At 64.4% G+C, this 14,111-nt stretch overlaps 1 protein-coding gene across 1 annotated transcript in view; it reads right to left on the bottom strand.

Annotated features, from left to right (window-relative positions):
* The window catches only part of GPC1 (glypican 1), a 26,919-nt gene extending 12,818 nt beyond the window's left edge, over positions 1-14,101 (bottom strand). Inside the window, exon 1 of the mRNA XM_004386473.1 lies at positions 13,936-14,101. Coding sequence (XP_004386530.1) covers positions 13,936-14,101 — 166 coding nt within the window. The remainder of the gene's footprint in view (positions 1-13,935) is intronic.
* Between the last annotated feature and the right edge of the window lie 10 nt (positions 14,102-14,111).

The raw sequence follows: 14,111 nt of genomic DNA, 5'->3' as shown, positions 1-14,111 counted from the left end.
ACCCGCGCCTCCCGCAGCCCGCCCCGCGCTCGCGCCACCGCGGTCCCCCTGGAAACCGCAGGCGGCGCCCTGCGCGCGCCCGGTCCCTGACACACGACCTGCACGCAGACCCTGCACGAGCCCCTGGGCCTCGGCGCTTACGGTCCTCCCTCCCTACTACCAGGTGCCCATGGCCTGGCGTTCTCCGCACAGCACAGGCCTGGGCGCAGAGGCGCACAGGGTGCCTTGCTCCAATCAGGGCTGGTTCTTGGGGAGCCACGGTGGAGTGTGTGTGTGTGTGGGGGGCGGGTTCAGGTTTCTAGGGACCACCTAGTAGTCCCCTCTCCTGCTGAGGACCAGCTGTCCACTGCTGTCTGGGCACACAAAGGCCACCGGCCCCCTCGGTCCCGTCATTCCACGTCCTCTCCCTGCCTCTCCAGTGACCAGGCCTCCATCCCCCAAACCACCTGCTCCCACACCCTGATCTGCTTCCTCTGAAACCCCAACTCCCACCTGGCCACACCTCCGGCACACCTGGCCCTGGCCAGTCCAGTCCGTGCTGATGCTGCGCCCCCTTCCCTTCTCGGCCAGCACGCTCTCTATCCCTGTGCCGTGGAGGTCCTGCACCACACCCTCTGCACAGCCCACCTCCAGCCTCCTCTCAGCAGGCCGGGACGGTGATGCCGTCCTGAGTCCCCCATGCCCTCAGCCAGAGCACTACTGAGCCCTGCTGAATGGAGCTCCTTAACGAAATGCCCCAAGGGGGGAGGATTTACAAGGTGACACGTGGGGGCCGATCAAGGGCTGCTCTCTGTGCAGCCTGGTCCCTGCTCCAGGGACCCCTTGGGCAGGCCATCCCAGCCACTGGCACCAGGTTTGGGGGTGTCTTGGTGTGGCGGAGGGGCCCGATGGACGTGGGCCGCGTCCTCCCTGAGCTGTCAGCCTGCCTCAGGGTTCCAGCACCCCCCTCAGGGTTGGGTGAGCTCCTCCTGTGGTCTCAAACCAGGGATGGGAGGGGCCCTGGGTTTGGGTCTGCGGCTCCCGTGACCTTGCGTCTTGGTGGCCTGGCACCCAGCCCCTGCCTTTCCCAGCCCCCTCCAGGAACCAGTCCAGGCCACAGCACCTGCCCAGTGGCTGACCTCTTGGGGGCCTTCCCCGAGCTCCTGGAGGGTGGCTGCGAGGGGGTGGTCTCCACGTCCTGCTTTCACCTCCCTGCCTAGCCCCCAGGCCAGGCCTTGTGCTGAATAAACCCACAACTACAAATAGGGTCCCAAGGAGAGGGGCTGTCCAGCCTTAGAATTTAAGAAAACAAGGCTCAAGGCCATCACGGCTGGCGAGCGGAGCCAGCCTCAGCCCCCTGGGAAGCCAGCAGTGTGCGGGGCGAGGGGACGTGATGGGCCTGGGGGGCATCCTACCCACAAGGTCCCCACTCCTGATATGATCGGGTGCTCTCTAGGTGCTGAGCCAGGGGCCAAGCCCCCTACGTGTCCTAAACCTGTCTCCACAGCTGCTTGCTGACGGGGTGCTGCAGGGACATGTGTCTGAGGCCACTCTGCTAGGAGTCGCAGTACGGGGCACAGGCTGACCCAGCTGAAGCCATGCTGAGTAACCTCAGCCTCTCTCCCCCGCCTCTCTCACCAAGTGGCTGCCCTGACGGATCCCCGGGGAATTCCTAAGCAGGACGGCAGACGCTGGGACAGGAGTGGACATGCTCGCTGCTCAGGCTGCAGGCGCCAGCCGCCCGCCTGGCAGAGGTCTCCCTGGGGCCCTGCTGACTTGGCCGCCAGGCAGCACCTCTCTGCCCAGAGCAGCAGGTGTGGGGCACCCTGTAGGTTGCCAGATCGGGAACAGGACACCCAGGATGTCCGAATTTCAGCATTAACCCTCCAGGGCAATGTTACCAGGGACGTACGTCTACTCAATATTTGGGCACACTTACCCTGAAAGTTCTTTGTTATTATCTGAAATTAAAACACCTGGGACATCTCACGCTATGAAGTCATGTCGTGTATCTTGAATTCACATTTAACCAGGTGCCCTGTATTATTATTGCTGATTCTGGCATCCCTTTGCGGGGTTGGGGACAGGCCTGAGGTCACAGAGGCCTCCGCGCACACACGCACACACACATTCCTCTCTGTGGCTCCCTGGCTTGGGAGCGCGACCCTGTCCAGGCTGGCAACAGGCGGGGAAAGGGGGTGTTAGCCTCCTGGGAGAAGCAGTGGACCCCCTCCACAGATTGGGGTTCACCAGCACAATTTCAATTACTAGGTAGATGCAATCATCCCCATTTGACGGGCGGGGAAAAAAGGCTCGGAGAGATTAAGTGACTTGCTGTTGCCAAATGCTAAACTCCTCCTTCGGGCCCAAGAGGCTCTCCATCTCCACTGAAGGGGAGATGAGAGACCTGGCTCGGCCAGCGCCAGGGGCACCCGGGGCCTTGCCAGCAGGGACAGGGGTCCCCAGGTACGGAGTTGAGGCCTAGCCTGAAAGGGAGGGCCAGGCCAATCCCGGCCAGCCTGTACCATTTCCTGTTGACACCTGAGGGGCCAGCAGGCCACCCCAGCCCCACGTGGGGGACCTCTGCCCCGCCCCCTCCTGCTAGCAGCAAGAGCCTCCCACCTGCAAAGGCCCCCAGCGGCCGCCCTGGGCGCAGGCTTCCAGCCCTTCCTCAGTTAGCGGGCGGCACTGTGGCTCGCCTGCCTGCCCGCTCCCCCGACGCAGGGCCCGGAGCAGGTGGGAGCGGGTGGGAATGCAAGGACCACCGTGTTCCCTGGTGATGTTCATCCAGTTTCCCAGATGTGCAGGCTGGGTCTCCAAGGAGCCAGGGAGTCCGCTCGCCCAACACCGGGCCATGGCTCACCCCGTCCATTACAGACTTGCCTGGGGGGGCAGCTCGCCCTGGGCCCAACGTAGCTGCTCTGGGCAGAGGCCGGGGTGGGGCCAGCAGGCAGATACAGCCAGGTCCCCGGAGCCCACAGCAAGGCAATGGGCCAGCTATCCCTGGAGGGGCTACGGGGACAGTGGCAGGTCCCAGACGATCTGGATAAGGAGAGGCCCCACCCCTGGGTCCGCCATAGGCCCCTTCCAACTCGGGCTGCCCAGATGTGGCCCCGTGCAGGCTGACTGGGAGCGGGGCCCTCAGGGGCACTGTCCTTTGTCCCCCTCCAACCTCCGAGAGGCCTGCAGTGTCCGGAGTCCCCACTGTGGGCCCTGTCCTGCAGGCCAGCTGCCCCCGCCCAGGCTGGTCAGGAGAACCCACCCTGGCCTGCACAGCGTGGCCCTGTCCCCGTGCCCTGAGGGTGCTCCCTCCTTGTACCTCCCAGGGTGGCCTCGGGGCTCAGGGCACCCAGCCCTTCCTGCCATCTCCCCGACTTCCCACGACCAGGGCACACCCGCATCTCACTTTGTGACAGCCGAGGCAGTGTCCAGGCTCCCCCCAGCCTGGATCTCCCAGACCCGGACCCCAGCCCTGAGAGGGTCCTTGGCCTGGATGATGCAAGTTGGCTTTCCTCCCACCAGGGGGCACTCTCACCCACTGACAACCTTGTGGAACCCAGATTTGGGGGATGGCAGGGCCCCCTCCCCCAGGGGCTTCCCCACCCCCACTGTCGCTGTGCTGAGCATTCCAGTTGCCTCTGAGCCGCTGTGAGGCAGGCCTTGCTGCTCTCCCCTTCTCAGGGAACAGGGACTGGAGGACCAAGGTTTCCTCTGAGGACACCCCTCTCCCCTAAGATGACCAGTGTTGACATGGTCTCTGTCTCCAGGGCAGGCGGGCCCTTGACCAACGTGTGGCCTCACCCTTTAGCCCCAGCAGGGCGTGCCCTCAGGGCCCAGGGGTCACCATGACGGTACAGGGTGTCGGAGTGCATACCACAGGCCTGTGGGGCGCCCACACCCCCCCGCTCACTTCACGCAGCCTCTGCCCGATGTCCCCTCCTTGGAGTGGCCTCACTGACCTCCCTCAGTAGCATTCCCGACTCCTGGCATCTTGCTCTGACTGCTGACGGGCCCCACCAGACGGAAGCTTCTGGGGACAGGGGCCTGGCTGTGCCCTGGAGACCAGACCAGGCCTGCCACACGGCCTCTGCTCCCAGGAGAAACAGATGGGGGTGTAGCTCCCAAAGGCACCCACGTTTGCACAGGGCAGACTTCAGGTCACACCTTCAGGGCTTTGGGGTCCCGCCAGACGCCCTCCGCTCTGAGCTCAAGCCTGCCCTGCAGCCTCACCGCCCACCTGCCCAACCAGGATGCAGTTCAATGCCCCTCGGACAGCCCCACCCCTGCGTCCTGTGTCGGGGTGAGCCAGCCCAGCCCCCACCCCCATGTCACACTGGGGTGAGTCCCTCCCTGCTGAGCAGCCCTGGGGTCATCACACCACGTGGGGGTTGTTCTCCCTCACAGAGAAACCCTGTCCCAGAGGTCACGTCCCCTCCCCCTAGTCCACCCCGCGGCCAGGGAGCTGGAGCCGGGTCCTGACACCAGACTCAGCCACCTTCTCAGCGTCGCCCCCTGCCCCCCGTCACCACTAATGTGTTTTCATCTCTGCCCTGGGCAGCTTTAGACTCTTCACGGCAGTGGGGTCACGCGACTTCGCGTGTTGTAGCGTGCAGCCGGGCTTCGGTCCTCTCCACGGCTGAGCAGCACCCCACTGCGTGGGTGGGCCACACTGTTTCCCCATCACCTGTGACGGGCGCGGGGTCGTGTTCACCCTCTGGCTGACGAGCAGTGCCGGCTGTCAGGGCCCCTCCCAGCCTCTCCGTCCTGCCAGGGACCGGCCCTCTGCTGTCTCCCTCCCCTCTGCACATGTGCGGACATGGAACCCCCTGCCCTTCCCACATGCCTCCTCTCACAAGCCGTCCCCGACGCTCCAGGACCCCTGGGCCTCAGGTGGCAAACCCCCAATGTCTCTGAGGCGGTGAGGCCTGGCTCCTGGGGTCAGGAGAGGGTCCTGGGGGGTGGCCAGCCCGAGACAAGGGTCGTGTGAGGGCATGCAGGGGCCGGGAGCGGAGGAACGCTGGGCCAACTCTCCAGTTGGCACCAAGATGGGGCGAGACGCTGTGCAGCCGGAGGGCAGAGGGTCTTTACAACCGGGGGTGGCATTCCTCGTGTGGGCATGACTGTAGACGACACGGGTATGTTTGAACTCCTGCAGGCTATTTGTCTCTATTTTTAAATCACAACACCAACACCTGATCACTGTAGCCAAGCCCAGTCAGAGCCGATGTGAACCCTGCGCAGACTGCGTCCACCCTCCGCGGTCCCTGAGGCGTGTCATTTAGGGGTATTGTTCTGCTCACTAGGAATCCCAAAAGGGTGGAGGTTCGAGTCCCCCCAGAGGCACCTTAGAAGAAAGGCCTACTGATCTACTTTTCAAAAACCCGCCATTGGAAACTCTATGGAGTGCAATTCGTGAGGTCACCATGAGCCAGAGTTAACTCCACAACAATGGTCTTTCAACGTCCCACCTCACTCATACCTGCGTATGGGGTGGCCAGGCTCCTCGCGCAGCCCGAGGTTCGTGGGGACCCTCCTGGCTCCCCCTCCCAGACCCTGAGGCCACAGCTGCCACTCCTGGGTGAGATGCACCAGGTCCGCTGCCTCTTCACCAGAGCGGGAGGTCCAGATCGCAGACCCCGGCACGGCTTCTTCCAAACGTAGCACCTACGAGCCTGGCAGCAGGTCCAGCATTGGCTAGAACTCCCAGACTGTGCTGAATAAGTGACACGTGCGTGGCCTGCTCCCTCTGCAGTGGGATGTGGGAGTATCGCGACTGCTGTCGGTGACAACTCGCGGGAACGACAACACAGCGGAGCCTTGGTCCCGGGAACAGGAGACACCAAATTCTGGCCGGAGGGGAGTGAGGGTGGACGTGTGGTTTCTTTCTCATGGAAGTTCATCAACTGCCCCAATTCTGTCCCTGGGCCTTGTCCATGGACCCCGATTACAAGCTCCCCGCCTCGAACGACCTCACACCCGTGTTTACCCCCCAGCCTGCCCGTCCATCTAGAATCAACCCTTTTCTGGACCCCGAAGCAGAGGGGTGCCTTCCTCCCCACCCCCATGTGCCCTCAGCCCCTGGTGCAGTTCTGCCGAGAACTTCAGCTCAAGTGTTTCCTGTGGGGGTGCTGCTGGTGTCTCTGGGGAGCCCCGCTGCTATTCGGGAGGGTGCTGCACTCACCAAATGCCAGGAGCCCCCCCAGTCGTGGGACACTCGAAAGTGCCCCTGGCTGAGAGCAGCCACCTTATCCCCCCTCCCCAGGGAAGGGCTTCAGGAAGCAGTGTAAGTCTGACCTGTGGGCCCCTCCCACTGTCCTGAGCCCACCTCCATGGGAGGGGGGGCTCCTTGAGGCCACCACAGTGTCTCGTTCACCATCGGGTCTCAAGGTCCAGCTGTCCTGGGAGTGAAATGAACGAGTCTGCTAGCAGGCAGGCAGGATGCGCAGCTGCTGCCGAGGGTCCCAGGGGCAGTCTCCCAGGCTGGGGGGTGGGGTCAGGAAGGGGGGCTGAGTCCCTTGAGAGCCTTGTCCCTTTAAAAAAGTCTGTTGGTCCAGTGTGTCCCGAGCTCCACGACAACAGGGACTCGAGCAAACGCCTGAGCCAATGTTGGCAGCGGGTGGCGTCAGCTTTGTCCCCAAGGTCTGCAGATGGTCACAGGTCAGGGGACGTGCTCCAGAGTGGGGGTGGGCACTGAAGACACACTCAAACGTCACACATGGCTCAGCCCAGAGGACAGCGTGGTCGGCCACAGCGGATCCTGACACCGAGGATGCCTTTTGACCCCCCCATGTGGTCAGTCGCTGGCTACTCAGCAGCCACCACCGGCCTCGGCCCCTCCACACACTCAGGCTGCTGTCCTTGATGTCTGGGGACATCATCTGACTGTGTGCACAGGCTGCAGATCTGCTCACTGCTCCCGGGCCTCGGTGGCTCACCGAGAAGGCAGCCACGCAGTACTGGCCCTCAGAGGTGATGGGCAGCACCATGGCCCAAGGCCATTGTCCTGGAGCTGACCAGGCAGGGCAGCAAGGCCCTGAGCACAGACACCGTCTGCCCAGCGTGAGATGGTTGGATGTGGGAGAGCCGGGCGGCCACAGCTAGATTTCTCCCTCGACACCGAACACATGGGGAACAGCACTTCAGCTTTTCATCTCTGCACGCAGAAACCAGCAGTGGAAGGAGCACATAGTGAGTGAGTGGGTGGATGATGGATGGACGGACAAATGGATGGATAGATAGATAGATGAGCAGATGGAAGGAACAAAGTGTGGATGGATGGACAGATGGGTGGACAGATGGATAGATGGATGAATGGATGGATGAGGGATGGGTGGATGGATGGATGGATGAATGGATGGATGGATGGATGAATGGATGGATGGACAGGTGGATGGATAGATGATGGATGGACAGAAGGATGCATAGATCGATAGATGGACAGAGACAAATGGATGGATGGATGACAGATGAATGATGGCTAGGTAGATGGATAGATGGACACACGGACAGATGGATGGATGGGTGATGGACGGATGGATGGATGGACAGATGAATGAACAGATGGATGGATGATGGATGGATGGGTGGGTGGATAGATGAGTGATGGATGGAAGGAAGGATGGATTGATGGACAGACGGATGGATGGATTGATGATGGATGGATGATGGATGGATGAGTGATGGACGGAAGGATGGACAGATGGATAGATGAATGGATGGATGATAGATGAATGATGGATGGGTAGATGGATGGATGGATGGAACGAAGGATGAAGTTCTTGTGCAGCCTGGCCTGGCCAGCTCTTCCTTGGCCCTCATGAGGAGCTAGGACAGCAGGCATGCCTGTCTGGTGCCACCAGCAGGACCAGTTCCAGCCTTGTGAAGGCCACTGGGTGTGGCTGAGTGGCTGAGCCTGGGCAGAGGCTGAGCTGAGCCTGACCCTTGTTCCCCCAGCCCATGTCTCTGTGTGGCCCTGATGCTGGGCTGAGCAGAGGGCTGTGCTGACAGCCCCCGCCTCCTTCACCTGAGCCCCCTGGGGCCTCCTCAGCCACCTAACTCTCCTCTTTGCACCTGTGGGAGGTCTGTGTCCCTGGCTTCAACCCCAGCTCTCTGTCCTCAGGCCTGACCTCACCCCTGCACTCTGGGGTCATGTATCCCAGTGCGTACGGGGTCAGACACCCCACCAAGGCCCTGAGCGTGCCGACTCCAATGGTTCCACCCATCCCATTACCGGTGTCCACACCTGAATCCTGGCACACTTGGGCCACAGAGGGTGGGATGCACTCAGCAAGTGGGGGGCAGTGCCTGGCCAGGACAGCGAGGTGATGGGGATGGAGCCATGCCGGGAGAAGGCCCCCAGCCTGGCTCTCTCTGAGCCCTGTGCACCCTCTGGGACTGTTTTCCCTCTGTGCAAACAGAGCAGTTGAACCAAGTGGTGCCCAGCCCGCCCTGAGCACTGGTCTGCACATTCTGGAAGCCCAGAGGGACCTCCGGGCACTGGGCTGCTGCAGGCCTGGGGCGGCTGGCGAGGCCGGGCTCAGCTCCTGGGGCATTGGGGCAAGGCGTGGTGGCCCAGAGCAGGGGCTGCCTGCAGGGCCTCCTCACCAGCCAGCCTCAGCTGCATCCTCTCCTCTGCCTCAGGCCTAGGGTTGTCCCCGCCCTGTCCACCTGCAGTGTCCTGGGCCCCCCACTGCAAAGCCCTCGCCGCCATACTGGCATGCCTCTGCAGGGGGCCGGCGGCCTGCTGCATGCACGGTCCTCGCTGCAGCACGCACCGGCCATCCCAGCCCAGGCCCCTGCTGGCGCCCCGAGCCAGCGCCCTCCTCTGGGATGTGGACATTGTGGTGCAGAGGGCACAGCCCGGGGCCCCGGGGAGCAGGCGCGGTGGAGCCCCCGGGGCTGCCCTGTCATCCCGCCAAGCCTTGGGGCTCAGGGAGTGTTAAAGCGCAAATGAACAGCGAGCTCGGTGGGGCACTGCGCCAGGAAACAGCCGCCGGCAGCAGCCCCGCACTGCCTCCTCTGCTCCCCAGATCCCGCCCCACCCGGACTCCCCGGCGTCACCTTCCCCAAAGTCACCCTGAGGGTCTGGCACCCTTCCTCCACACACTGCGTCCCCTGCTGGGAGGCCCCCCGACCCACCCACGAGCCAGGATGCTCCCAGCCAGGAGGCCCCCTAGGGTTTTCAGGCCACCCCCATCACTGCCCACCTCTATTCCATGACAGGCCCTTAGAAACAGGAGACGGTGGTCCTGGAGGGAGGGGGTGTGTGCTGGAAGGTGGCCTGCCAGGGCCAGCGGGAGATGAGGCTGAGGCCATAGGCAGGGGAGGGGACAGGAGGGGCCAGTGGTGTGGCAGCTCCGTAACCCACACAGGACCCCAGTCTCTGCAGCCCAATCCAGGGAGCCCAATCCTGGAGCTTCCCCGGCACCCACCCACGGCCGAGTCCTGGAGGCTGGAGACTGGACCTGGTCCCCACACCCTGGGTCGGGGGGACAGCCAGCCCTCCCCTCACACCTGGTGGCGAGGTGCTTGGGCCCAGCTGCCACCTGGGCTTTCAGCCTGGACTTGGGTGGGGCTAGAGAAGCAGAGCTGCAGTGCAGCAGGGCTGTCTCCCCGAGGCCCCAACTTCCCCCTCACTGCACTCCCTGGGGCCGCCCAGCACCCACAGCACCTGCCCAGGCCTGTTCCCATACAAACACCGGCAGGAAAGGCTGGGGTGGGCTCGAGCGGGGGACTGGGGCTGGGGCAGGCGGCCAGCCCAGAGCCCCTCCCGCCGGGCTTTTCCTCCCCTGCAGCACAGGCCCCAGGCACCCCACAGTGCTGTGTCAGCCGGAGGCAGGTTGGGGCTGCGAGGACCCTGCGGAGGCCTGGCCCGTGCCCACACCGCAACACAGGTCCTCCATCCCGACTTGAGACACTCCAGGGCCTGGTCTGGGGAGGAGGGTTCTGCGCACGGACTCCCAGCACCCCGGACAAAACTCTCTGGCCTGTCCCCATCTGGGCTATCCTGCCACTGACACCTCAGGCATCTCAACCAGCACAATGGTGGGTGGCGATTTACACAGGCCATCCGCCTTGTCTCCTCTGCTCAGCCTGGCGGCAGTGTCTGGGGGACTTGGCCCAGTGTGGTGGGCCAGCCTCCCACCATGGGGGCCTCACGCAGGGCCCTCAGGACAGGGAAGGGCAGGGGCGCGCCCGGCCACCTGATTCACAGCCCGTGTGCTTGGAAGTGGCCCTCCATAGCCGGGGACTTCCAAGAGAGGGCTGGGAACAGCACGAGGCTTCCAGAAAACTCCACCAGAATACCGCAGCCTGGTACAGCCTTACTGGGCAGCAGTGAGCACCACAAGCTTTAAACAGACAGGCTTCCAGTTTCCCGTGCCCAGAGCGCCTGGGGGACATGTGCTTTGAAGAAGGTTCTGTGAGCCTCGATTTACTCATCTGTAAAATGAGTCTGCCAAGAACGCCTCACCCAGCGCGTTTAACAGACAGTGACAAGTATCGGTTCATGATGAGGAACGCTCTCAGTTATGGCTGGAAAAGGTGGGGAGAGAGTGCATCCCCGGTCACGTGCCTGCAGGGCCCATGCCGGCACGTCACCCTCCCAGGTCACACATGGAGAAACGGAGGCATGGAGCAGTGGAGCGGGGCGTTGAGGCCAGAGTGGCAGCCGGCACCTGGCCCCAGCCCGGCGAGGACCCTGCCACTCGGAGGAGGTGGCCGGTCCACCACGGCTGCACTGGCTCCAGCAAGGGACCCAGAATGTTACATCACACAGGTGGCCCTGCCCATCACCACCCCGTGGGTCCCCATCCTGAGCCCCCACCTGCAGCAGCGAGCCGGGTCCTCGCGCTGGGGATAATGAAACCACTGCCTCCTCGTGCAGCACAGGGACAGGGCAGCTGCGTGGCCAGAGGGCCTGGCCACACTGGAGACCCACGCGGAGCCACGGGGCCTGAGGGGCTCCACCCTGTGAGCAGGACAGTCAACAAAACCTTCCGGCCTGGGGATGGCTGACTACGGCTGAGGAGCAGACGCTGAGGCACTCTCGGACCCAGCCAGGACCCTCCTTTCCAGGACTCGAGAAGACCCTCCCTCAGAACAGCTGCCTGCCACCCACGGGTGGGGCCTTGTGCCAGCTCCATGGCCACTGGCATCCACAGGGCACAGGGGCAGGCGGGGCAGCCCTGCTCACACTGACAGTTGCACGCCTGCCTGACCTCTAGCCCCCAGGGCTGGCGCCCTAGACTCTCCTCCTTGCCCCAGGCTCGGAGACCTCCAGTGGCAGGGCCCGTCTCCCCTAGTGACCCTCCTGTGCTTCACATGCCCGCCCAGGATGGCTGCAGCAGGCAGGACTCCTCATCACATCTTCTCTGAGGGCTGGCTTTGTGCCAGAGCCGGGCACCCGGCACCTCCTCTTTTATGGGGAAAGGCTCTTTGTGTGCTTTCCGCACTTGGGGCCACCCTCCCTGCCTCCAAGAATCAGGAGTCCTGGCCTCCCCATCACTGGCCCTGGGCCCCATGGAGCCCCAGCAGAATCTCTGTCTGGTCCAGTCCAGGGGTTGTGCTGGATGGGCTGGGAGAGGATCAGGCGCTCCAGGCTAGTGCGTGCCGAAGGGCCACCAGAGGGCGCCCCAAACTCAGAGGCCAGCCAAGCAGCGCCAAGCAGGAGGGGGACCCTGGGCTGGGCACCCTAGGACCCTTGCCATCCCGGAGGGAGGTTACTCTGCTTCTCTTGCCCCACGCAGCACCGACACCCTCCTTGGCATCCTGGGCCCCGTAGGGTGCTCCTGAGTTCCGGGGACATGGCGGGGTACAGCAATGGGGGACTGGGGGAGAGTAGCCCCCTAAGAGGCCCTGGATGCTTGGGCAGAAGTGCTGTTGCGGCAGGGCAGGGGTGGCACTGACCTTGCCCAGAGTGAAGTCACGACCTCGCAGGCCTGGGGGAGGCGGTGCCAGACCCTTGGGCGCTGCGGGGACACTGCCACAGCCACGTTCCCCATCACTCATGGAGGTGTCAATGTACTCTGCCTGCCCTGGGTCCCTGACTCCCTACATTGCCCACCTAGGGGCGATGGAGCTCAGCCCCTCCAGGCCCGGCCCCCCTCACCGGCTCCACCTGCCCAGCCCACTCTCCTCATCCTGGGCGGTTACTCAAACTCTCTAACTGGGGACAGACAGCTGTGGCTGCTGGCCAGGCTTAGGGTGTATTGGCGGGTGCGAGGGCAGAGGGGTGGTAGGGGTGCCAGGGGTGTACCGGGGGTGATAGGGCAGAGAGGTGGGAGGGTGCTAAGGGTGCAAGGGCAGAGAGGGAGTTGGTGCCAAGAGGTGGTGGGAAGGGTACTGGGGTGGGATGGAAAGGCTCTCTGGAGGATATCCTCATCTCCTGGTGTCTGAGAAGGGGCGCACAGAAAAGGCAGCCATGCAGGTCAAAGCCCCTGTGCGTGTGGTGGGGCAGAAGTGGGGTGGGGTGCAGCAGAAGCAGGATGTTTACAAGCCCTGTGCTGGCCCCAGGCCGCCAACCCCCAGCTCAGGTAAGTGTGGTGGGGCAGCCCCTGACAGACCCGGGCAGAATGCATCAGCAGGGGTGGGGCACAGGAAGGACTGCCCTGGGGAGGCTACGATGGGGTCCCTGGATCCCCATTCTAGAGCTGAACTCACGCCTGGGCCTCGGTGGGCCCAGGACCCAGGGTGTCTGTCACCTCCTCCTATGGGCTGGGCCCCAGAGAGGTAGGCAGAACTTCCCCCACAACAGGTCACATCGTCACCAGGCTGGAACGGGGGCTCAGGGACTCTCCCAGGGCAGCTGTCTGTGGGTTCTGTCACTCCAGGGACAGGTTCCAGGGACAGGGTCCAGAGTCTGGCTCCCTCATCCGCTCCCAGCAAGGCAGGGCCAGGGCCCCACCCCTGCACTGAGGCACTTTTCTCAGTCAGAATGCCCTGGTACTAGTGAGCTGACCCTTCACCTGCCCCTCCACCCTGTCCCCCACCCCTGCTGTTTGGGGGGGAGCCCCGGCAGGCACTTTAGTCTCCTCCTGCCCACTGCGGCCCAGGCACCTCGCACAGTCCCAGGCGGATTCAACACGTTTGCAGTTTGAGGGTGAGGCTTGGAGTCTGGGATCCCCTAGACACGGGTTACTGAGGCGCCCCCCCGCGCCCCCTCACTGCACACTCCTGCCCCAGAACTCCTCCAGGCCCCGCAGGGAGGACGTGGGCACCACTGCGGAGGCCGCAGGACCGAGGCCACCGCCGGGAGGGCCGCTGCGCGCTGTTACAAAGAAACGACACGGCCTGGGCGGATCCAAGGCAACCACCACCTGCAGCTGGACTCGCCGCGCCGGGTGGCCAGCGTGCCAGGAGGGCGGTGGGCCGCGCGGGCGCAAGTTCCCGGCGGAATTCTGCTCAGACTGGTGGCGGTCCCGCCTCTCCTCGCGAAGCGCACAGCTTGCTCCTACCTCTCTGGGGTCGGCACTCCCGCCAGGCATGGGGGTCCACTTATAAAACCCGCTTAGGCTGCGCTCTCTGGGGACCCGGCGAGAATCCCCGGGGCGCGACCAGAGGAGCCTCCCGGAGAGACCGCCCAGCGCCGTACGAGTCCCCAGCCCGCGGCCTCCGTCAGCAGCGCCCCGCAGCCCCACGCTCAGACCGGCCGCGCGGCGTGGGCGGCCGGCGGTGCGGAGCTCGGACTCCCGTCCGCCGCCGCGTATGGGCCGAGCCGTGGCCCGGAGGAGCGCCCCGAGCCGGGACGCCCCGCGGAGAAAGGAGCCGGGCTTCCGCGCCGAGCTGGGGCGACCGCGCGGAGCCGAGAAGACGACCCGTGGGTGCCCGCGAGCGGAGGCGCAGGGCCCCCCGGAGCCTGGGGCAGGAGGCGGGACTCCGCGCCGGGGCGAGTGGCCGCTCGGGCAGAGCGGGGGACGCACAGGGGCGCAGGGCGGCCGGGCCGGGCGCCGCACTCACCCGAGATTTCCGCCTGCGGCACGTCGCTTAGGCTAAAGCCCTTGGCGCCGTAGATCTGGCGGACTTCGCTGCAGCTCCGGCTTTTGCTGGCGGGGTCCCCGCGGGCGAAGGCGGTGAGCGCGGCGGCCGCGCACAGCAGCCACCAGCCGCGGGCCCAACGCTCCATGGCGGCCCGG

This window comes from Trichechus manatus, unplaced genomic scaffold (genome assembly GCF_000243295.1).
Source record: "Trichechus manatus latirostris isolate Lorelei unplaced genomic scaffold, TriManLat1.0 scaffold00165, whole genome shotgun sequence".
Classification (NCBI taxonomy): Eukaryota; Metazoa; Chordata; class Mammalia; order Sirenia; family Trichechidae; genus Trichechus; species Trichechus manatus.
This window is presented reverse-complemented; position numbering and strand designations above follow the sequence as displayed.